We start from the raw sequence: 26236 nt of genomic DNA, 5'->3' as shown, positions 1-26236 counted from the left end.
TGGGATGCTGGAGAAGTAATTATCGTTTTCTTTGTTTTTCATACTGACTAATATTTCCCGTTTTCACTGCCAGTCCGCGGAGATCATGAACTGTACTAGTTACTTGTATGTTGATTACTATAATTGCTACATAAGTCTGTCTCTGTTTCTCTCCATGACTGTAGACACCTCATGACCATTTTCTTCTCTCCCTACAGAAGCAACAGATGGCAGTAAGGAGAACATTTCGCCCAGTGAGAAAAAGATGGGCGGGCGGAGCCAGCCGATTCTCCACACCATGACGTACACGGTGAGTACACACTATGTGTCATGTGTTCACACCCACAGTAACGCCCACACAGCCATGTACGTACGTCTATCGTGGAGGATAAAGATGCGCACATGTGTACGCCTTCCCTGCAGTAGACGGTCATGCTGTGTTCCAGCCAAAAGAGTACGATATGTATCTTTCTTTCTTTCAAACTATTCGCCATTTCCCGCATTAGCAATGTAGCGTTAAGAACAGAGGACTGGGCCTCTGAGGGAATATCCTCACCTGGCCCCCTTCTCTGTTCCTTCTTTTGGAAAATTAAAAAAAAAAAAACAAAGAGGAGAGGATTCCCAGCCCCCGCTCCCTCCCCTTATAGTCGCCTTCTTCGACACTCAGGGAATACGTGGGAAGTATTCTTTCTCCCCTATCCCCAGGGATACGATATATATATATATATATATATATATATATATATATATATATATATATATATATATATATATATTGGAAAGGATCACAATTTTGCGCGTGATCAACATATTCCTATGATCATAGTCCACGGGGAAAATGAAACACGAAAAGTTCCCAAGTGCACTTTCGTGTAATAATCACATCATCAGGGGAGACACAAGAGAGAAATGTAACTCATTTGATATACATCGAAGAGACGAAGCTAGGACGCCATTTGGTAGACATGTGATTGTCCAATCACATGTTTACCCACCATCCTTCGCACAGTCCTTTCTATAGCCCATGCCTCGCATCAATATAATAATGTTGGGACTACTGTACCTTCAAATATTCCCACTTTTTACGTAATTTTCCACACATTCTCCATCGCTCCCAGAATCTTCGCCCTCTCACCTACCCTCTGACTCTCCGTTTCCATTGTTCCATTCGCTGCCATGTCCACTCCCAAGCATGTAAAACACTTCACTTCCTCCAAACTTTCTCTATTCAAACTCACACCCCAACTAACCTGTCCCTCTACCCTTCTACCTTGCTTTTATTCTTATTTACTCTCAACTTTCGCACACTTTCAAACTCATTCACCAACTTCTGCAGTTTCAAACTCAAATCTGCTACCGATGTTGTGTCATCAGCAAACAACAACTGACACTCCCCATGCCATCTCTTCCCTTACAGACTGCATACTCCAAGACTCTGATTTACCTCCCTCACCACCCGACCCAAAAAAAAACAAATCAAACAGCCATGGTGACATCACACACCCCTGCTGCAGACCGACCTTCATTTGGAACCATTCAGACTCTTCCATTTTTTCTTTCTGTATCAACTTTACTTTTGCATCCTACCACTCGCTTCCCTTTCTGACCTGCGTAAGTCCCACCTTTCTCATGCTATATGCATCTCTCGCACATGCCATCACTGCTTCCTTGAATATTTTCCAGTCCTCAGCCACTCCACTTGCTTCATTTACTCTCACCTTTTGCTATTATACGCTCTGTTTCTCCAGGTGTTTCTTTGCACTAGTCTCATTTCCAAGTTCACTTACTTTCACCACTCTTTTCTCACTGATACTCTTCCCTCTTTTCCTAAAACCTCTACAAAACCTCTACAAATCTTCACCTCCGCCTCCTCAAGATAGTGATCAGACATCGCACCAGCTGCCCCTCTCAGCACACTTACGTCCAGAAGTCTCTCTACACAACTATCAATTGATATGTAATCCAGTAATGCACACTAACCGCCCTCCTACTCGCATACGTATACTTGTTTGTCCCTCTTTTTAAACCAGGTATCCCCCTATCACCAGTCCTCTTTCAGTACACAACTTCACAAGTTCATCATCATTTCCATTCATAATACGAAATACCCCATGCCCCCGAATTATGCACTCAGCTGCCGCGTCATTCACCTTCGCATTCAAATCACTTATCACTAATACCCGGTCATGTGCACCAGAACCGCTGACACAATCACTCAGCTGCTCCCAAAACATTTGCCTCTCTTGATCTTTCTTGTCATGACCAGGTTCATAAGCACTAATAATCAGCCATCTCTTGCCAACCACTTTCATTTTTACCCACGTCAATCTAGAATTTACTTCCTTACACTGCATTACACACTCCCACAAAACCTGCTTCAGGAGTATTGGAACTCCTTCCTTAGCTCTCGTCTTCTTACCAACTCCTGACTTTACTCCTGTTACATTTCCGTACCATTCTTCCCCTTTACCCTTGAGCATTGTTTCACTCAGAGCCAGAACATCCAGGTTTTCTTTTCTCAAACATACTACCTATCTCGCCTCTCTTCTCGTCACTTGTTTTTGACTTGAAAAATTGCTGTGTGTACTACTGTCCACTACTACAGTAGAGCCATATATGTCTTGCTCTCCTGTCATATGCAGCTGCTCAAGAGGCGCACATCTGCCATGATGAACACGGGAGGACCCGTGTACAACCGAGGCTGCTGTACACCCAGAGTCATGCAGTGTCTCGTTGTGACGCGGGAAGATGATAATTGTGTTTTGCATCGAGTCTCTTGATGGTCGCTGGGAGCAGGACGCGTGGCTGCCGTACCTTCCTTCCACGTGTGTGTAACTGAGTGTAGTGTACTGATGTGCTTTACCATACCATCCAGCTCAAGGATGACCCTTACTGTTTGGGACCGGAAACCGGCCACATCCACCGGATGGGACCACAGGTCAGAAGGTGCAATGATGTGTGAGTGTTGGCTCTCTTACAATACCTCCATTGAACAGCTGAGCCGTAGGATGATCCTCTTCCTTCATCTGGACTTTTCCCTCTTCGTGTAACGTTTCTTCCCTCAAGAGTCAGGTCTACGAACGTATGCGCAGCCTTGACTGATTTTTTTTCCCAATACCTTTATCTTCCACCCGAGGTGGTTTTGATTGGGGCATGTTTTGCACATACCGTGTCGGTCACTGTGAAAAGGAAAGAAGTGTCAGTGTAGTGTAAACACAAAACATTTAGGGAGTAAGCGTGCTGGGTCGTAAGTGTGAAAGTTGGCTTTTGGGTTTGACGGGCCTCTTGCTCTGTTGTATCGGTCTTTGTAACATTGTTATCCAGAACGCAGACGAGAAAGCGTAACTCTAATATGCCTGGGAAGTGTAGTTTCAGAGTGATGCATATTTGTGAGAATGACATTGAAGACAGGGAGGTGGAAGTGCTGCTGTCATATGTACGTCAGATAACAGCAGTGTGTATGTGGTGTTCATGTCGTGTTTGACGGGGGAGGTATATGGGTTTGTAGGTTGTAGGTTACTGCAATGTGAAGTAGGTGGTTAGCTTCTGTTAGTCTACACGGGGGCTGATGGTTGCTTCTGAAGCAGCGGTTGGGGTTGGAGTGGTCCAATGTTGTTGCAAAGATGTGAGTGCTGAGCATGCTGAGGTGAGGCTATACTGAAAGGATTTCGGTTTCACTTTGTACATGTTGTTACACAAACACACACACTTACCAAATTGTCTTCGTATATACATAGAATTACTTGTTTTACCCAGTTTTTACGGTACGGGGAGGGAGTGTTACACACGCTAGGCCTCTTCTCTTGAACATCTAACAGACAGATTATTAAACTTTTCTGTATCGTCAGCATTCAGTATTTCTTCCCATATTCCATTCGTCCACTACTTATGATGTGAAAGTACTTCTTTACATCCTTTTTTTTAGCACATTTCTTTCTTACTCTGTCCCTGTTGTGTTTGGTTGCTCTGTCTCTGCATTTTTCGAAGACCTGTTCTCAGTCTACATCGTCAGACTGCTTACGAAACTTAAAGGATTGTGGTCAGATACCTCACTTAAGATGGTACTGTCTGTTTTTTCCATGACCCTTCCTATTAGCTCTGTGTGCTTCTGCAAGTGCGTTGGCTAGACATGAGAAACATATTCTGTACTTTCCTTGATATATATTGTGAATGATACTCTGGAGATGTGTACGTGTAAGGGATGGGTCAGATGGAACACCACCCATATCTTATCGGTTTGAAGGAGGGAGGCGCTGAAACAGCAGCAGCCAGGGCTTCGCGGATGAGGGGGGGATGTGAGGCTGGAACACGGCCCAAGGCTCCGTGGGCGGGAGGACCTGGCGGGTATTGATCATAGCCTGGTGTAGGCCTGACCACCACACGATCATAGACTGGTGTAGGCCTGACCACCACGCGATCATAGCCTGGTGTAGGCCTGACCACCACGCGATCATAGCCTGGTGTAGGCCTGACCGCCACACCATCATACCCTGGTTAAAACAATGAGGTTTGAGAATGCAGGTCTTTTCACTGTGGCAAAAGGCTTGCATTTCTCGTGTCGTTAAGGATTAGGAAAGTTTGATGTTGGTTGGCATTTCCCGTATACTGTGGCAATTACGTAGTGGCCTTTAGATTTTAGCTAGAGCCTAGATTACGGGTTAGGAAGATGGGAAGGTTTTGCATGTCTCATCGTCGTGAGACGGGACAATTATCAGAAATGACTTCCTCATCCACAAGTCTCCCCAACAATGTTGGTGTCGCTCAGGTTGACAGTACCCCCTCGCAGCAGCTGGCGCTCCCTCCAGCTGGCGTTCACCCTTACAAGAACGGGGAGCCACAGTGCCATAGCAGGAGGATTCTTCCACTCTATTTTTACCCTAGACCTACTTTCCTACCTTGCTCAGCGACCCTCCCTCCCGAGCCCTGAGCGTCAGTGACCTCCTTGATGCGAACGGGATCCAGGCAAGCTTAGAAGTCGTCGTGGTCTTACGGAGCATTCGACGCTGGTGGGTCGTACGTATACAGAAGTGATCGGTGATCACCAACGGCACGACGCCCTACCACAACGGCATGACGCTCTACCACAACGGCATGACGCTCTACCACAACGGCACGACGCTCTACCACAACGGCATGACGCTCTACCACAACGGTATGGCGCTCTACCACAAAGGCACGACGCTCTACCACAACGGCACGACGCTCTACCACAGCGGCACGACACTCTACCACAACGGCACGGCGCTCTACCACAACGGCACGACGCTCTACCACAGCGGCACGACTCCCTACCACAACGGTATGACGCTCTACCACAACGGCACGACGCTCTACCACAACGGCACGACGCTCTACCACAGCGGCACGACTCCCTACCACAGCGGCACGACGCTCTACCACAGCGGCACGACGCTCTACCACAACGGCACGACGCTCTACCACAACGGCACGACGCTCTACCACAGCGGCACGACACTCTACCACAACGGCATGACGCTCTACCACAACGGCACGACGCTCTACCACAACGGCACGACGCTCTACCACAGCGGCACGACACTCTACCACAACGGCACGACGCTCTACCACAGCGGCACGACGCTCTACCACAGCGGCACGACGCTCTACCACAACGGCACGACGCTCTACCACAGCGGCACGACTCCCTACCACAACGGTATGACGCTCTACCTCAGCGGCACGACGCTGTACCACATCGGCACGATACTCTTACCACAGCGGTATGACGCCCGAATATGCGTGACACCGCCAATATAAAAGTCACCTTTGGTCAAGCTGCTGCACCACTGACCGTAAAGTCTCGCCAAAGAACCTCTCACTCCAAGGGACTTCATCTATCATTTCCCTGCTACTGGAAGGAGCGCAGCCATTGAGCTGGATGGGGACTCGTGAAAAAAAAAAAAAATAGAATATCCTGGAGTAACTGTAGGACTCTTGAGCAAAATGAGTCCTGGGAGAGAGAGAGAGAGAGAGAGAGAGAGAGAGCGTGCTCCTCCAGATGCCGCTCCTTACCGCACCAGGAAATCCACCTATTTATTTTAAGCCAGCCGCCAGATCACCAATGTTTGGTAATGACGGTAAAAACTTCTCTCATTATTATTTTCTGAAGTCCTGTGTGTGTGTGTGTGTGTGTGTGTGTGTACTGCTGCAGATGGTCGGTCATCAAGCTTGAAGGTACGACCCTGGAGCCACTGTGGTACAACCCGTTGGCGTTGATGACCGGGTCTAATTATCTGGAGTAACCGACTGACCCGTAAGAATATTTGGAAAGTTGTGAGCGCCAGCGGTAGTGTGCTCCCGCAGCGTGCGCGCGGCGCGGCCAGGCATGGCGGGGCACGGCTAGAGCCCCGCCGTTCGCTGGGGCGAACACTATATTTTTGTTATCATTATTATCAAGAAATATATATATATATATATATATATATATATATATATATATATATATATATATATATATATATATATATATATATATATATATATATTATTGTTAGAGGAGCGGACCCCTACCTCGGTTAATGTTGATGTTGGAGTAGGTGGCCCCTGCCTCAGCCAGTGTTGGTGCTGGGCCCCTGCCTCAGTCGCCGGCTGAGGTCTTTGTTATGGAACCATTGTTCCTGTGTTGCTTATGTTGCTATTTTTACCTCACCATTGTTGATGGTGTTTGTTTCTGTGAAGTTTCGTGTGTGTCTGAAACTTGTTATTTGAAAAACATTCATTTGAATGTCCTTTTGTGATTTTAAAAGCACTCTGTGCAGCTAGCCTGAGGCAAGTTTAAGTTCCTACCGTAAAGTTACTCCATCGGGTTGTGTGTGTGTGTGTGTGTGTGTGTGTGGGTGTCCCATATGATGAGTGGGTGGATGATGGTTAGTTACAGGAGGAGGTAGAGTTGGTGTTGCTGTGGTTGATCCGCCACCACAGCTGCCAGAGGGAGAGGGAACTCCTCTGCTGGTGGGGGGACGCCCTTGGCATTTGACCTGTCTCATATAGGTCAGGTCAGAGGTCAATGCCATCCTTCCCCCGAGGGTTTCGTATCGTACGTCTTCAAGGGTCGTATCGCACGGTGATCTTCACCTACAGTTGACTGCAGATTTAAAAACTTAATTTCTTGCAGAAATTTCCCCAGAGCCTCGGTGTCGGCTGGCCGTGAGATCAAAGAAAAATTCTACGGATCTCATTTCTGTCGAAGATTGAGAAATTGAGGTCTGGGAATTTTCCTCCAAAGCTCGTGTATGATATGAATCGTATCTGTCATTCGTGATCTTAAATTTTTGTGAAAGTTGGAAACAATTTTTTTTTTTCCCTTCCCGTGAGACTTTTTAGCTCTCAAGACTCTGTGGATGATCCAGTCCTCGATCTGGGTCTAGAGAGGAGGGGATGGGGTGTGTCTGTGGGCGCGGTGGTGTAGGGGAGGCCTGTCGATCCTGTGGAGGAAGGGGGGGCGGGGTGTAGTCAGAGGAGGGGGGCGGGGGTGTCAGAGGGTAAGCTTCTTCGAGGCGCGAGGAAGCCTGGTTGGTGGTCATAGCCCTGGCTATACGGGTTCGGGGTCTGCTGGGTCACGGGGAGGTCATGAAGGGTTGCTCGCGCTAGGTCACGGGTCAACGAGGGCTGCTGACGCTAAGAGGGTCACACTTCAGAGAGGGGAGGGGAAGAGGGTGTTAATGATGCTGTTCTTGGTCGAGTTACTACCTTTGTGACATGTATTGTCCTGGCGAGTTTGTGTGTTGATCATGTGTACTGTTAACCTTAGTGGTGATTGTGCTGGCACTATGTTCGTTGTTTAGATGGGTCCTGTTTCTTTGTCTCACCCTTTGCTACTGTTGTATGTACCGCTACTGTTGTTCTTGCTGCTTGTCATAGAGCTGTTGATGGTGCTAGTCCTGCCCTTGACACGCCGCCCACTGTGCGTCAACAGAGCAGTTGATCAAGGTCGTTTAATCCCTCATGTCTGGTCCACTTACTATAGCCAGGGTAAGACATTGCTGGTGCCGGGTAAGTTCGTGTGGAGTTGTGTAGATGTAAGGGATTATCAAGTAGGGATGCAGGGTTGGGCTGGGGGGGCCACAGGTGTGTAACACACACACACACACACACACACACACACACACACACACACACACACACACACACACACAGGCTGGGTCTGTATACACAGACTTTTACACTCGTTGTGCAGTGCATTGCTGGCGAGAGATGGGTCTCGGGGTTATCCAGGCAGACGGAGGTATAGGGTAAACAAGGGGGAGGCGGAACGAAGATCTGGGCTCCTCAGACCTAAGGGTCAGGTCAGCCCCCACGCTCGCCACAGTTGCTGAGCCCTCCAAGCCTCTCCCAGGGAAATGCTGGGCCGCTCTCCCCCCAGCGCCCCGACCTACACATGCAGATCCAGACGCGCGGTTTGGGGGAGGGAGGGGGGGAGAAGAGGAGGTGGGGATGGTGTGTGAGTGAGTGTCCGCTTCCAAGCTCCCCCGCCTTCACACGGGCGGATCCAGACAGCCCCTGGAGACGTGTAACTTGCTAAAGCCTAGACTGTTTACTGCTGATGGGTTGCGCCCGGCACGGGGGAGTGATACCAGGCGGCCACCTCCCTTGGCACAGTGCCATGTGAGATGTACGAGAGGAGGGAGAACGACCTCCCTCACCCTGTCACCATCTGCTGGGTCAGCCTGCCTCACCACCTGCTGGGTCAGCCTGCCTCACCACCTGCTGGGTCAGTATGTCTCACCAGCTGCTGGGTCAGCATGCCTCACCACCTGCTGGGTCAGCCTGCCTCACCAGCTGCTGGGTCAGTATGTCTCACCAGCTGCTGGGTTAGCCTGCCTCACCACCTGCTTGGTTAGCCTGCCTCACCACCTGCAGGGCCAGCATGCCTCACCAGCTGCTGGGTTAGCCTACCTCACCACCTGCAGGACCAGCATGTCTCACTAGCTGCTGGGTCAGCCTGCCTCACCAGCTGCTGAGTCAGCCTGCCTCACCAGCTGCAGGGCCAGCATGTCTCACCAGCTGCTGGGTTAGCCTACCTCACCACCTGCAGGACCAGCATGCCTCACCACCTGCTGGGTCAGCCTGCCTCACCACCTGCAGGACCAGCATGTCTCACTAGCTGGTGGGACAGCCTGTCTCACCAGCTGCTGGGTCAGCCTGCCTCACCATCTGTTGAAGCAGGCGCCCCTGTCCCATTCTGAAATGCTGCAGTGGTCCGATTTATGAGATGAATTTCGTTTACGTTTGAGGAAAAAGAGAGTGAAATGGAGTCAGAAGGAGATTGAGAGATGAAATATGTGGGGGCGTCAAAGAGTCTGATGTTGAAAAAAAAAAAGATTATTTATTTGAGAAGAAAGAGGACACTTGATACAGCAGAACCCTGGGAGAGACGCCATTGTAATTAAGATAAGAGAGGGAGGTCATTCCCTCCATCTACCATTGAAACGGCCCTCCTGGAGGAGAGGAAGCCAAAGCATTGGAGAGACGATTGAAGCAGGAGAACCCACAGGAGAAGGTTCAGAAGCAAGGCCTTAAGGCACGCCCCACCCATTGCTAAGCAGATACCGCGGGCCATGACGAAGGATTTACCAAAATCCCAGCGAGAGAGAACAGCACCAGAGGTGCGAGTCGCATAGCATACAGGGGGTCATCAGTCGACCTTATGCACCGCGAAAAGGGAGTCATCAGTCGACCTTATGCACCACGAAAGCCGTTTATGGTGACCCGAAGGGAATGACATTCCAAGTATTGAAGGGTGTAAGATTTATGGCGAGTCTCTCAAAAGGACTTGAGATAGGAGAGATGTAAGAGCGATGGGGCGACGATATTTGGAAAGGCTTAGGACGCCCTCCGGCACCAGGACGCGCTTCCAAGAAGGAAAAGTTTGGGTTTGTTTGTTAGACCGAGGCGAAGAGAGGCGACCTGGCAGGCACGGTATGGATGCCTAGCCCCCCCTAGAGAGAGAGAGAGAGAGAGAGAGAGAGAGAGAGAGAGAGAGAGAGAGAGAGAGACGATAGTAAAGCACAAGGCACCTCCCCACTTTCCACTTTTTGTGGCGCAAGAGCCTAACAGGAAAAAAAGATAATAGCTGATAAAGGACATTATTTGGTATGGAGAGAGTATACTGCCGTGGTTATTTTATGGGAAATTATGAAGGACACTGGAGTTCTCCTGGGACGAGGTGGAAATATGAAAGAGAAGGAAAGAAAATGGTTATTGAAAACGGTGGAAGTTGATGTGTTTATATTTTTGTAGAAAAAAAATGTCCTAATATTAGATATCGCTGAAATATTTGTCTAGTAATGATTAATGGCCTTGATAGTCTTCCCATTAATGGAATCTGGTAGTAATTTATTCCTATATTCTGTAAGTTTACTGGTGGTAATTTATTCCTATATTCCACAAGTCTACTGGTGGTAATTTATTCCTATATTCCACAAGTCTACTGGTGGTAATTTATTCCTATATTCCACAAGTCTACTGGTGGTAATTTATTCCTATATTCCACAAGTCTTTCGGTGGTAATTTATTCCTATATTCCATAAGTCTGCTGGTAGTAATTTATTCCAATATTCCACAAGTCTTTTCGGTGGTAATTTATTCCTATATTCCATAAGTTTACAGCTGAAAAAAGAAACTGCCTATTTTGTCATAACATCTTCCATCTTTTTAATTCCATAACGCTTTTTTCTGGTCGCTCTGGATCTCAACATAAATGTGAAGAAATTTTCATATGTATGTTATCGAAGTGATATATTTAGCACTCTGAAGTGAAACCAGTTAAGAGTGTCAGGGCTGGCGAGTGATGAAGGGCTGTGGTGTGTAAGTAGCGAGGGCTGGTGAGTGTCAGGGCTGGCGAGTGATGAAGGGCTGTGGTGTGTAAGTAGCGAGGGCTGGTGAGTGTCAGGGCTAGCAAGTGATGAAGGGCTGTGGTGTGTTAGTAGTGAGGGCTGGAGTGTCAGGGCTAGCGAGTGATGAAGGGCTGTGGTGTGTAAGTAGTGAGGGCTGGTGAGTGTCAGGGCTAGCGAGTGATGAAGGGCTGTGGTGTGTTAGTAGTGAGGGCTGGAGTGTCAGGGCTAGCGAGTGATGAAGGGCTGTGGTGTGTAAGTAGTGAGGGCTGGTTAGTGTCAGGGCTAGCGAGTGATGAAGGGCTGTGGTGTGTTAGTAGTGAGGGCTGGTGATTGTAAGGGCATTGAGAGCTAGCGAGAGATGAAGGGCTGTCTTATGTAAGTAATAAGGGCTGGCTAGTGTAAGGGCTGGCGAGGTATGGGGTCATAGGACACGAGAAGAAACTGTGAGCATCAGAGTTTGGCATCCTGGTTGCGTCAGTTGGTCCACAGTCAACCCAGCTGTTCATCCTTCCTAAGGGGGTGGTTGATAAAAATTGGTACCTTGGCCATGATAGGGCATTTAAGTTGCCCTTGCCGTTTTACCTAACAACATTTAGAAAATGTATAATATTCCTCCATATATTATTTACGCGCTATTTACCTGGCGATGAAGTCATACCCTCCTCATGCGTTTCAGTTTCCTGATAATGTAATTTTGTAACCGCTGCGCCGCGGGCCGTAATATCGTATATTTTTTTGGGTCGTTGGTCACATTTTCTGACGACATTTTCTTCCTATCTGTCCCGTTTTCTGATGATATAATGTTTTGGGAGGTGCCTCACGTTGTCTGGTAATTGCTTTGGAGTTGTATATCCTTTTTTTGGCACAGTTGCTATCATATATTTTTCCTAAGTCTATTATCCTAATGAATTAACGTAAATGCAAGTATATAAATTAACGTAAATGCAGGTATATATATATATATTGCGTGTTCATAATAGCCCCGTTTTCCTTCGTTACGATGGAGGTCATCGCTTAGCGTCCAAACTTACCTTTTATGTATTATATAGTTTACATCATTGTACTCCTTATAACATAAGGCTTATGGGTCATGATGTTGATACACATGGCAGTCATGAGAATCATGAGACTAAAAGTGTGGTGCGTCTGCGCACGCTGAGGCTGCGCACCCGACAGTGGTTATATAACTTATCACTCCTGGCCACCAGAGCAGCTGACTCCTGTGTAGTCAAGTCACGTACTCACAGTTTATTGAAGATTTACCAGGATGATCTGGATAGGTTTTTTTTTTTTTTTGTCATTTAAGCCCCTTAACATATTTGATATACACCACTTTTTTCCCCCAGTTAAAATAGATGGCCAGGGAAGTTCTTAGTTTGATTTTTGGGTAAGGTTTGTCCAGAAAATGTTGTGCTAACAATTAAGTGAATTTTAGCCGTTGATATAACCAGGGCCCGTACCAGGCAGACCTGACGAATATAGTAACACCAGAGTAGTGCAGCAACCCTCGCTAGACGCTGGCAGCATCGTTCGTTGTGAGCGGCCTTCGCTAGACTCGTCACTCCCCACGCCTCGTGACAACTTGACGCCCACCAGAAAATTTTTAAGACATTGTCGACCACAGGACACCATAGTGGCTCCAGCAGGCCCTTGTGTCCTTGGGCCTCACCACCCGTGGTTGTGTGGTGGATGGGCCAGAGGCGCTGCCTGGAATGGTCGATGCGCTTCTGCTCCGCGCTGAGGCGCTTGGGCCTCCGTCAGGACCCCTCTCCTGAGACTGTCTTGGAATAGCTGACTTTAAAAACTGCTGTTTGGGATGGGTTAGAATGGAGATGTAAGGTTATGTGATGTAGAGAAATCATTAGAAGGAATGGTATGGTCACGAAGAATGTATATAGTAAATGATGAGTTGGTCTTAAAGATACACAGCAATACAGGAGAGGCAGACCATGGAGAAGATGGATGGATATGGTGAAGGGAAGTGATTCAGCTTAGAGAAGTTGCAGACGATTTTGACGTTGCTGCTCTCACTTGACGAATCAGACTAGCAGTGGTTGAGGACGTGTGTGAATCATGTTTTGGAGTCTGTATAATGCCTGATCCACACTATTGGGAATGATGATGTATATTTAAATGATAGAGATAAAAGGCTTTTTTTGTGTGTGAGAGATAAAAGGCTTTTTTTGTGTGTGAGTGACCCTGTAAAGAAAACGGTGTTATTTAGAATCGAACCGACATGCGAGATGGAATGTTGCGAACTCGCTCAAGAAATGTATGTTTTATTATTTGCCATTCCTGAAGTTAGATGACTTCGATTATACCTGCCCAGCCCTCGTGGACGCTGGGATAAATGTTCGTAGTTCCCCAAACTCTCTTAAATGCTGGAAATATTCGCCGTTCCTCAAACCCTTCTGTACACTAGAAATATTCACCGTTCTCCAAACCCTTCTATACCCTGGAAATATTCGACGTTCCTCTTGGACGCTGGAAATACTCGCCGTTCCCTAAACTCACTTGGACGCTGGAAGTGTTCGTCGTTCCCCAAACGTTCCTAGACGCTGGAAATAGTCGTCCTTGCCCAGAAGCTGGTTATGCAAGGAAAGAGCTTTTCCAGGACTTTGTTATCCACGGGATGAACATTCCAGGACCGTGTATTCCAAGAGATGAAGTCAAGCCTTTGTTTTTTGGCGGCTGGAATCTCCAGAAGCCGATTATCCCCCGTGCGTCAACTTTTCCCAGGACGCGATTTTGTATGAGCTGGACTCCCGAGGGGTCGTTCATTCCTGGAATGAACTTCCCTGGACTGTCTTTTATAATTTTGGTCATCAACTTTCCAGATGAGTTTATTATTGTAACAGTGAACTTTCCAGGACTGTTATTTTAGCACTGACCTTTCGAAGACATTATTTTTGTACATAACATGGCTGGACCCACTCATTTGGCGTTGAACCTTCGAATATTGACTTAATTTAGCGATGAACTGTAAGCGAGTAGATTAATAGTCCAGAGGCCTTTAACCAGAGATGAACAGCCTGGAATCCAATAACTGCATGATGTTTCAGGGGCTTACAGTCGGTACAGGAGATAGAGAGAATAAAGGTCAGTGGACAGAGGAAAGGTAAGAAGGGAAAGTAATCGTCTGGTCATCACATAACCTAGGCCCCAACATGGCCGGCAGCCGCGCTGGGAGCCAGCCGATCTGCCCAGGAAATGAATTTTTCCCATTTTCTTTTAGTGACCGATAAAACTGTTGATGGCGGGGATGAGTCGAATCCTCCAGAGCGCGTGTGGTGATGATTTCGCTGTCTTACGGGTGGTGATAGTGGTGGTGGTGGAAGGAGCAGGTGTATTTTTCCCCCGTGCTCATATTGTAGTCGGGAATAGTGATGCGCAACGTGCCTACATTTTATTAGCTTCTGACTCGCCCATCCTCCTTGTTTACTCCCGTCCATCTCGGTTGATATGCGTCTTAGAGCGTGTTTTACGTCCACATTTTAACAGTTTTCACCTCCTTGTGATGTTTTCCTAGTTACATTTGTGTGATGTATAGTGTGTGGAGGGACACCGTGGCAAGTTGTGGTCAGGTGGAGTGTCAAGACTTGACGTGGGACCTTGTCCAGCCGGCCTCAGGTGACCGACCGCTGCCTGCACCCGTGCCTCCAGCTTATCTGAGCCACGGGCCCGGCCTGTGCCTGCCTTACCCATGGCCCGAATGGTATCTGCTTGGCCTGCGGCCTGGTACCAGGGTACAGTGTCCGCGGCTAAGCCAATGCTGGCCTTGCTTGGTCCACGACCATGTCTGCATGACCCACCGTCAGCTCGTGTTTACCGTGGTCCTTGGCCCAGCAGCTCCTTCCCCTGGTCCATTAATCTTGCTGGTACCTTAGGACTTGGTCAATGGCCCAGCAGGATACAGGGGCTAATCCATAAATCATAGGGAAAGTAATTTTACCCTTATGTACTGACACTAGTGAAGTGGTTTTTACCTGACTGGGAGAGAGGGAGCCACTACAACAGCTGCCTCCTGCAGCAGGTGTAGTAAGACGCTCACACCAGGAGACGACGCCTTCTCCAAGGACCCTGTGACGCCTCTCGCCTGACTTTCAAAAGAAAACGGGATGGTCACAGCAGAACCTCCTCCAGCCTTTCCCTGTTCTGTGCTAGCATTGTTTACATACTGGTCAGTAAACCGTAGGGCACGACTGTACGACCTTAGGACGAGATGGAGTGACCCTATGACCAGACCCCTTTAGGGCCATCATACCGCACCGTCGAGGTCAGGGAGTTAAAAGCCATAGGCAGTTGCAAGAACGTCGTTAATTTCCGTTTGTGATTTTAGTCCACTGTGAACGTTGTGTACAGATTCTCTCACGTTGTGTGTTGAGTTGTGTTCGTGTTGTCTGCCCCGGCCTCCAAGCTTGCGCCCAGTGTACACTATCACACTCTCTCTCTCTCTTTCTCTATCTATATATATGTATCTATCTATCTCTATATATAAATATATATATATATATATATATATATATATATATATATATATATATATATATATATATATATAGAGAGAGAGAGAGAGAGAGAGAGAGAGAGAGAGAGCGTAAAAAGTGGGTTTTTATTTTCAATCAATGAATTAAACTCTACGGAGACCAGCACCACTGCTTCACTACATAATTTAGTTGACCTTTCGTATTAGCTCGAGATATTTGGCTGTTTTACTTACCCCTCCCCCCCCTCTCTCTCTCTCTCTCTCTCTCTCTCTCTCTCTCTCTCTCTCTCTCTCTCTCTCTCTCTCTCTCTCGTCTTGGGGTTTTGACAGAATAAAGAGTCGTGAGATGGCCTCCCTCCCCCCCTCTGCCTAAACTGTTCATAAACCCATTACCAGAGGGGAATGATGACAGATGTCACTCCAGAGGGTAAGCTATATAGCCACTCGAGCGTCGACCAGCTGGTAGCCTATCCCCCTTGTCCTCTCCGATGAAGGGTGGAACCTGGTTTACGAGATGAGTACTTCTCAGAACGAATGACATTGATGACATATGGTCACTATGGCTCTTTGAAGATCCACAGATCCTCTACCAGTTCACTGGGACGTTTCATTGCAAGAGATGATGTAAGGGATCCAGAAATAACATATTGTAAGGCTATGATATATGTTTGTGCTCAAGCCCGTATGAAAGACTGGGCCATGATGTCTCGTACTGATGTTGACATGTGGATGCTAAAGTCCGTATGAAAGACAGCCATGATGCCTCGTACTGATGTTGATATGTGGATGCTAAAGCCCGTATAAAAGACTGGTCTATAATGTCTCGTATTGATGTCATGTGGAGGTGTATCATTCTGGCTGTAAGAAACATAAATTCTCATTTCCTTTCAGTAAATGTAAATTTTCCGGAAGGGTAGAGAATTGGATTCTAGATTGGCTCTATTGCAAGCGTGGAATAATGAAAGTAATGGCCAGAAATGTACAGGTATCCAAATTGTCTTTGACGAAGTGTCAAAGCCGAAGCCAAGAGGTGGCGAAACGAATTGAACTTTAAGATTTGAAAACTATCAACACCAAGGTATTAGGAAAGGCTCTTGAAGACATAATAAAGATCGTGGAGTTATCTGGGACAATCTCAAAAATTTACCAATCAAACTTTGGCCTCCGCTCAGGAAGCAAACAAGTCATTGTTTATTGTAAGAAAGTGCCTTGACGAAACACTTGACGCCTAGACTATCGTAACAGAACGTTGGATACCATATTGAGCAATCAGCATCTCGCCAGCAGGACCACATCTTGAGTTGACGGCACACATCTGCTCTCCATGTTGACAGAAGGACTAGAACATGCTTGACAAAGTCCAAAGAAGAGCAACAAGGACTAAGACACCAGCCACGTCGGGGGGAAAATATAAAGATATTCATTTTCTGGACAGAGACAAAGACCATGTTGTTTCAGATAACAAAAGTCCTTAGAATTCTTCATTAATGTGACACAACTCGGTATCTTTCCGCTGGTGGAAGTACAGAGGCATCCAGCAATGAGGAACAATGGTCCAAAGCTGGAGGGAAAACGTTTGACGTTGATATAAATAAGAGAAAGATCTTATTGAAAACGGGACTATCTTGCCCAGTGATGGTTTGCATGCTGGTCCTCCCTCCTCCCTCCTTCTGGTTTCATTCCATCTCTCCCTCTCCTTCCCTCCCTCTGCCTTCTTGGACTTCCTTACTTTCTCCATCGCGCCACAAAAGCCGTGTCTTACCCTCCACCTGCGCCAGGATCAGCTCCAGGCTGCAATCACGGTAAGTCTGGCACAACAACGGAACAGCCGGGGGAGGGCGGCCGCCAGGAGGCAGGAGATAAAAGAGGAGAGCAAACGGGAGGAAGAGCGGATGGTAGGAGGAGGAGGAGGAAGAGCAGTAGGAGGAGGAGTTTATAGGAGGGGGGGAGGGGAAACTTTGGAAGATAAAGACGGCTTTTAATGGAGGAGGAAGGAGCAAAGGGTGATTACAGAGTGGTAGGAGGAGGAGAGAGAGAGAGAGAGAGGAGAGATGAGGGATGATGATGATGATGATGATGATGAGAGAGGAAGAAGAAGAGTAGCTGTTGGTGGATGATGATGGTTATCTGCTGGTCTGGCGTCAGTCAGTACCCTACGTTCGTAGTGTGTGTGTGTGTAGATGGAGAAAGGACAGTAGAGCAGAAGGCTCGTCCACACCCACCGCCACTCCCTCCGGCACATCAACCGACAGGAATATGAAGAAGGAAGAGCGTGTTTAAAGAGAAGACATAGACATTTTGTTGTTAAAGCTGGGTATAGAATACTTTTTGACCTAATTACAGCCGGCGGTTACCCGGAGAGAGGAAGACTTTAACGCTGTAAAAGGACAAAAGACGTTGAAACCCTCGCATGGTACAGTGTTGTTCGTGTGCAGGCTTGATGTGTGTGTGTGTGTGTGGGTGGGTGGCGTTTGAATATGTTGATGGTCTTCGCTTCCACAGAAGCTGATCTTTGTGGATTCCAGTATCCCGTAACTCTGCTCTTGAAGAAACTATTACCCTCGTTTGTATTACATCTCCTTCCTTATAACTTAATACCGTTACTTTATCTCTGTTCTCAAAGAAATCATCGCAAGTTAATGTTAATCGAAACTTTATTTACATACTGGAGTCGTATTATTTTTTTCTGAAAGTTTCTTCAGTAGATTTATTTCGGGAATGGAATGAATTTTGTTGCCCTTTTTTGTATGTTGTAATTTTTATTCTTTATTACTTCTGATGAAGTGTAGTGACCCAGGAGTATAGTGTGTTAATGTAGCCTTATGTGATATAGTTTATATCGAAAGTTTTTCGTAAGTCAAGGTATATAACATTCTATTTTTTTGTTTGTTATAACGTTATACTCTTCAAACTTTTTGTTTTGCAACTCTTGTTCAGTTTCAGTTGTAAGCTCATTGTTTTCAGAATGTATGGGAGTTTAACCCATATGTATTATGTTAAGCTCAACAGTTAACCTCAAACCGGCTTATGGTGATGACGTGGCCAGCCCTCCAGCCAGCCAGGAGTGTGGAATATGGAATTCCATATCTTTACCACAGATGAGTGAGGTGTGGTGGGGAGGGAGGCTGGGCTAGGCTGAACACACTCCCCTGACGCTCTCGGCTTCCCTGGTGATAGTACTCGACCTGGGACCGGCCAGGAGGATAATAGAGATGAAGGGAGGGTGAGAAGGGATAGAACTAAAGTTGAAAAGTGGGAAATATTTAAGGTAAAAGAACAATAGAGAGGGTTATAAGCATTGGAGGAACAGGGGGGAGAAAACGGGTTTAAAGAAAATGGGGAAAGAAAGAGAACGGGGTTCTAGGTAAACTATGATAGATTGTTGAGGGAAGATGGGGGGGGTCATTTGTTAACAGACGACCTGTTGGTTGAGGTACAGGGAAGCCTATAGTCGTGAAGAAAAGGATTCTTTTGAACACCAGGAGTGAGGGACTGGTCGTGGAAGAGAAGGATGATCGGTCAAAGGTCAGGAGGAGGAGAAGGAGGTTGCGTCATGGGAGACGAAAAATTATGGGGGGGGAAAAATTGGCGAGTGATTGGAGTGGTACAGGTATGGAAGAGTAGGAATAGAGTGAGGGGGTGGGGGGTGTGGGGAACATTGATGATGTGTTTGTAAAGTTTAGGATGATGATGGATTGTGGAGGGTCAGGTGACTGGCAGCTGTGATGGCAAGGGAAACCGGCCCAAGGACACAGAACGTGAAGCTTTTGTGATATCCTTAAAACTGGGCTGAATTTGAGGTCTTTGATTGTTTTCCTGGCGCCGCTTTATCTGGGGATTGATTTACTTTTACAAGAGATGTTGTGTCAAACACACACACACACACACACACACACACACACACACATGTATGTTCTCTGAAAGTCCGCGCATAAGCACTTTGTATATATATATATATATATATATATATATATATATATATATATATATATATATATATATATATGATGAGAGAGAGAGAGAGAGAGAGAGAGAGAGAGAGAGAGAGAGAGAGAGAGAGAGAGAGAGAGAGAGGTGTCCGAGGCCAAGGTCTTACCCTTACAGCGTGACGAATAATGTCATAATATGTTTTCAGGAAACGCAAAATTTCAGATATTGTTATCCTGGGTTGATGATGGGTAAACATATATCTCGCTTGGACCGTTAAACGCGACAGTATGACCTGAAAGAGCCCAGGGCCATTATATTTAAGGGTCTTATTGTCGTGCTCAAGGGCGTTTACAGCCTTTCCGGTCGTGCCCAGGTGTCGTACCGTCGTGCCGTCGTGTTCAGCGGGGGTGGAGAAAACGATGTGTCTATCTACTTGTACGCCGGGCAATCGTAGTTTTATTTTGATGTTTACACTGACTACAGGAGTACCCGGGCCCATAGTGAGGTCTGGAAGTAAACACAGAAGGTTTCTCGTACCATCATGACCACACAGGTAGGTGCTGGCTGATGGTGGTGGTGGTTGATGGTGGTGGTGATGGTGGTTGGTGATGGTAGTCGTGGTGGTATGGATCGTGGTGATGATACGTGTGGTTGTAATGGTATGGGATGTTAGTGTTAATGGTGGTGATAGGTAGTGAGGGTGGTGGCGTTGTAGGTGTGGGTGTAGATGATTGCGTTGGTGATGGCAGTAGTCAGTGTGGTAGCGGGAGGTACCTGAGCCGCCGAACCTGCACGGTTTCTCTGCCTGTCCGTCGGACACTGACGTCGTATTTCTGTGTCTCTGTCTCTGTGCACCACCTCTGTGTCACCCATTCCGTTGTCATCATCTTCCTTTTCGGCTCGTACTAGTGTGGTAGCTGGCCACTGGCCACAGACATGATACTGTTCAGTGTCACAACTGGTAATATATTGCAGGCGCCTCACTGTATTATGGATGATGACGTCCCTTTTCTTTTAAGAATAGATTTTTTATAAAATCAGTTCAGATGTCCTCTCACCTCTCCACAAGTGTGTGTCTCCGTTATCTGGTGTGTGTGTGTGTGTGTGTGTGTGTGTGTGTGTGTGTTTAGATTTTGGTGTGTGTGTGTGTGTGTGTGTGTTTAGACATCTGTTTGTACTGTATAGGGAAGGAGTTTTATCATCTTGGGGTCCCATCTCTTGAAGAGTCTCTTCTATCTTGCATCTTACATTTATGAATGCTGTCTGCATTAAGTGTCATTAATTATTCTGTTCCATTCATCCACCATTCTTATAACATGAGTTTCTAGCCAAACTTCATGGTATGGTCTCCGATTCGTCTGTCCCCGCTTCTCCTGAGGGACTGTTTAACTCTGTTTTAAAAGTTTTTAAATTGCAGTCTGAGTCACCCCCTCACTCTTCTTCATTCTGAAGTGGGCAAATTTAAGGCCTCTAGACTTTCCCTGTAACTTTTCTCTCTTCATTCTGGTACCTTCTATTTTGATTTCCTTTGGTCCTTCTATTTAAGCACTTTGTGCTTAAGTCCGATGACCAAACTTTAGAAGCGTTGTCTAGTGTTGTCCTTAATTGGGGTGCGAAGAAGAGCTTGCTGAACAGTTCCTCGTCCATAAATGTGAATGCTGTTCATATATTCGCCAGCAGTTGGTTGATCTCCGTCACTGTTTTCCCAGGATGGGACTCTGGCGATACGTGAGGGACGATGTTCACTTCCAAGTCTTTCTCACACAGAGGTTTTAGCATCCCTATTTCCTGCTAGAGAATGATCCTTTCGAGGCGTTCTTTCGCTGTTTCATCATCTTCATTTAACCGGGCTGAACTTAATCATCCATGTATCGGATCAACTTAGGAGTTTGTGAAGGTCCCCTTGTAAGCCGATGCAATCTCCCTCGCGCTTCACATCCCTCACGACCTTTGCATCATCTGCCAATATGTTTAGGTAGGAGTCCATCCATACCTTCCTGGCGAGTCATTCACATAGATCAAGAAGAATAACGGTCCCAGAACAGCGTCCTGTGGTACTCCGCTGGTGAACTCCACCCATGTTAGAAGGCTACTTTGATATACGAAGTTCGTTGTTTCTTTGTGTGTGTGTGTGTGTGTGTGTGTCTCCGCTCGTCTCCATGTCTCACCATTTGCTCTCTGCTTTGTCTCGAACATTCCTCTGTCTTCCATAGCAAAGTCTCTTCGTTGTGTATCAACTGACGAAAGTGTAATAAACACAGTCCACCGTAGTCCATGTCTCTATCTTCAGTAAAGTCTTGTGTTCCTCCCTGTTGAATATCTCTCCTGCCTCTGTCTATCTTCCCCTCCCCCTCCTCCTCCTCCTTACCCTTTAGTATCGTGTGATCCATATATCCGTCTCTCAGTCTCTAAGTATCTCGTCCAGGAAACATGTCCACCCTGCACGTCCTGCAGGATAACCAGTAGCTCACCGCACACGTCACCCCCACCACCACTATACTGTGGCAGGGCCCGCGGGCGTGGGCGCGGGGGGTTTGAGTAGGGGGAAGTACCACGCCTTCCCCCGGCAGGTTGGTTGTTCCACACCGGGATTCCCCCTCAGGGACCTGCGTTACAAGTGCCCAAGAATTTCTTTAGTTGATATAGAAGAAGACTGTATTTAGTGGAGGAAGCCTAGCGTCGATCTTCCGTTAATATAAGTATTAATATTGATGATGGCGTGTGTCTGGCGCGCCAGACACATTTTTGTGCCTAAAATCATTTTTGTATTATTCATTGTATGTGTCGTGGCCCAGAGGTCCCCTGGTCCACCAGCTTTAACCTAAGTGTTACTGACCCTAGCGTTTAAAGTGTCTGGCCAGGGCCTGACTCAAACATTGTCATGTCCAAATGATGGACCTGTGGGGGAATAAATAGATATAAAAGTAGTCCCTTATGGAGGATGATTGGCTGTGATCCTATACATATTGTACCGAATAAAGACCACACACACACACACACACACACACACACACACACACACACACACACACACACACACACGTATGTGTGTATATATATATATATATATATATATATATATATATATATATATATATATATATATATATCCCTGGGGATAGGGGAGAAAGAATACTTCCCACGTATTCCCTGCGTGTCGTAGAAGGCGACTAAAAGGGAAGGGAGCGGGAGGCTGGAAATCCTCCCCTCATTTTTTTTTTTTTTTTTCCAAAAGAAGAAACAGAGAAAGGGGCCAGGTGAGGATATTCCCTCAAAGGCCCAGTCCTCATCCTCTGTTCTTAACGCTACCTCGCTAATGCGGGAAATGGCGATTAGTATAAAAAAAAAAAAAATATATATATATATGTATATATATGAATTTGAACAATACATTTTTGTCCCACTCTCCTGCCATTGTCTGTCTTTCCATTCCGAGAAGGAAGGACGCGTCATTATACAGACTGCCAACCTAGTTTTCGTTTCCCACCCATATTTGTATAGCTTTATTACCTTCAGCGAGCAACATTTCCATCGTTGCTACTGAAATACAGTGATATTATGTGTATTTTCAAATTTTCATAAGGTGTGACACAAGCTCTGATAATGTAAGTAATATATATATAGAACACACGTAAGGTTTTCCCCTCTGTGTGAGAGAAGGCGAGGAAATTATGGTGTTGAAGATGATTTCGTTTGTGGTCGTGGTGGCGTGTTGCAAGCGGCGCCGCTCAGGTGCCAAGTCGTGTATGTCTGGATATATATATATATATCCTCCTGAATTTTGAATTGTTGAGGAAAGTATGCACAACGAACATGTATTTTTTTTATTTTCCGGTGAGGAACACTGTTGACTCAGTCACTGCACTCCACGTTTACTGTGAATGTATATGGAACTGATGTGCAAGTTCGAATGCCAGTCGATGTCTCCAGTTCCTGTGTGGAAATCCCGTAAATATTTTTCTTCACATATGCCTCAGATATGTGTTGCTGCAAAATAAGAAAAAAAAATATGCCGGATCATCGTTCTTTCTCACCTTTTTTTGTCTTAATGAACATTTGAACTTTGAATTCTTGTTAGAATAACTACGTATATTCGTATGGTGTGCGAGTCATTGTATGAATACATCTTTATTTTTACTATATTCTGGGCTTTTTTTTTTTTGGCCATGTCGTGTATTGTCGACATAATTGAATTTAATGTTTACATTAGAAGTCTTTCCCAGCCAGCCATCACGCCTCGATGGAGCAGGTCTGGCAATATCATGGTTGATGGATGAGGTTAGCTTAGACCAAGGGTAGGGATTGCAGTGGAAATACCATTCCAGGTTTTTTTTTCTGAAGGGGCAGACGTTAATAATGATTTTAATGCCGTCACGGATAGAAATATACCGGTAACCTTTATATTTCGTAATCAAAGGACACGTTGCAGGTATTAATGGTTGTCGAAAGTTATTTTTTAAGCGGTAGTAATGTTGGAGATTGATGGAGGACGGTGGTGTTGGCGGGTGTGGTGATGGTGGAGGTATCGACCAGGCTGGGGGTGGTGATGGTGGAGGTATCGACCAGGCTTTGTGTCGGTCGTGTCGTCTGGTGTGACCTTGGCCTTCACCGCTGGCCGGATGGGCTGGCCGGATTGGGTTGGAGGAGGGAGGGAGGGCAGGGACTTGTGTCTGTATCTGTATTCCCCAGACGGGTAACGCGAGAGGGATAGGTGTGTGTGTGTGTGTTAGCTTGTTTTATTCATGTAGTCAGTAGGTGTTATTTTTGGAACATTTTATTTCTTGGTGTGTGTGTGTGTGTGTGTGTGTGTGTGTGTAGTTTTAATCTCATTATTAACCCCTCGTCTTCCCTGGGACGTCACTGTAGATGTGTAACATCATCATGGAGTGAACTTGTTTGGGTTACAAGGGATATGCACATACTGTGAGTGGATGTGGTCCTCGATTCACCCTTAACACCTAAAGAAGGTGTTCAAGATTTTTTTGGGTTGGTGGATGTAGTTTACGTTGACCACCTTAATGACCCTGGCAGCTGATAAGCCGCAAGCCCCAACAACCAGCCAACCAACCCAACTTGTTAAGAAATCACTGTGACGACATTTTACTTCGTGTATACCTTGTGGAGCCGTCGGAGGTCTTCATCCCCACAGCACGGGCTGGTCCCAGGCTGGTGGAGTGCGTCGTTGGTCGACCACGCTGTTGGAAGCAGCAGCCCTCATGTCCACATAGCCCCCACACAGCCTGACTGGTCTAGGACACTTAAGGATACATGTCCAATGCACTCTTGAGTTATTTTTTTAGCGTGCATCCCCTTCTGGTTTTTGATGGTACATTGCAAGGTGTTGGTGTTGAAGTGTCTCGGGCGCTGGATGTTTTAATGTTTTCTCTCTGTATGTGCATATCGCACTTTTGGATTTCATAAGTAATATTTCGCAAAGTCTACCATGCCTGTTGTGCTAGTACGATGTTAATTCCGAATGTAATTTTCGAACCTTACTTCTTCGATTTTGCAGGCAGCGGTGATGATATACCTCTCCCGTGTGCCCTCCTGGAAGTATGGTCTTTGTGATTTCGGTCGTTTAGTTCCTTTATCACATCACTATGGACTGTGAAAGATCTCTGGACATTTGTTAAATATGAAATTTCTCCTGCCTTGTACGGTGATGTTAGAACGCAACACTATGCAGTTTGTGGAAGAATTCGTGCCTTGAATAGATCATTGATTTTTCTTCCCTTGTCTTGAAGGTCCGCAGGATCCACCCTCTCATCCTTCTGCATGAAGCAACCGTTGGTTTATTGTGAGCTGAAAGTTACGTCGTTAGACGTTATTAATACGAGGTCTTTGCGTTGTTTATTCGTTTTATGATAGCATCTGTGTCTGTTCAATATGCGTTGATTTTGATTTGCTCATTTTCCCCTTACCGGAAGAGTTGAAAGTTATCTCCATTGAAAAGCATGTTGTTCTCGGTTACTTATTTAAAGGCTTCGTTTTTGTCTTTTTATAACCTTTCGGTATCATCTGTTGATGTGATTTTCATACTTATTCTTGTATCATCTGCAGAGGATGATTATGAAACTGTGGCTCGGGTTTGCGTCAATGTCAGATATAAAAGTGAGAAACGGGAGGGGTGCAAGTACAGTAGTACCTTGAGGGACTTGAGATTTTTACTACGGAAGCACTGGAGATGGCAAGGTTTACAGCTACCTGTTGTGATTTATATGTTAAAAAGTTGTATCTTCATCTCTCAGCTGTTGCCGTTATTCCCATCTGTAGCATTATATATGCTATGACACCATGGTCACGTCTGTCAGATGCTTTTGCAAAAATAGACGTCAGCATTTTCTTTGTTATCCAGAGCTCCGACACTCCTGTCAGAATGGCCAAGCGAGTGAGTGAGGCAAGATCTTCCTGCGCTGAAACCGTGTCGTCCTGGGTTAGGTACCTTGTTCACTTCAGCTTGCCTCATAGGAGTCGTGAGAAGATTTTGATGATGTTTGCGATTTTAATGCTATCGATCGATGGTCCTTTTTTTTTTTTAGGGGAGGGGGCGGACTGCTTTACCTCCACCTGAGTGGAGTGATGTGTGTGAGTTTTAGGCTCTGAGAAATGATGCTAGAATCTAGGTTTTTTTTTTTTTTTTATGTCCAGAGGATGTTTAGTGCACGTGCTAGAGGTGTCTTGAGGAGTCCTGGCCTGGGTTTGAGTGCAATGGCCTGTGTTCACAGTGGCCCTCTTGATGAAGTCTGGTGTTGAGATGGTGATATCTGCTACATTTACACATGGGGGACCACTGTTTTAGAAGTCTGTTGAGTCATTTTTAATGTTCCTTTTGGCTCGCGGAATACCTATTCATGTTGTCTTTACAGAATATTCTCTCATCTCCTCGCAGTCGTGTGGAAAGTCATGTTCTGTTTTGAGTGGGCTAATGGAGTTTGTGGTGCCGGATTTGTGTACCGAGTATTTTGGGTAATATTTTATTTATGGT

At 46.2% G+C, this 26236-nt stretch overlaps 1 protein-coding gene across 4 annotated transcripts in view; it reads left to right on the top strand.

Moving 5' to 3' along the window:
- Window positions 1-26236, top strand: part of mtd (TLD domain-containing protein mustard) — a 756074-nt gene that overhangs the window by 528198 nt on the left and 201640 nt on the right. For all 4 annotated transcript variants that reach the window (XM_071696920.1, XM_071656180.1, XM_071656091.1 and 1 more), the window contains one exon: window positions 198-289. In XM_071696920.1, coding sequence (XP_071553021.1) covers window positions 198-289 — 92 coding nt within the window. The remainder of the gene's footprint in view (window positions 1-197; window positions 290-26236) is intronic.

This window comes from Panulirus ornatus, chromosome 1 (assembly GCF_036320965.1).
Source record: "Panulirus ornatus isolate Po-2019 chromosome 1, ASM3632096v1, whole genome shotgun sequence".
In the NCBI taxonomy this organism is placed as follows: Eukaryota; Metazoa; Arthropoda; class Malacostraca; order Decapoda; family Palinuridae; genus Panulirus; species Panulirus ornatus.
Note: the sequence above shows the minus strand (reverse complement) of the source record. Positions and strands in the feature narration are given on the sequence as shown.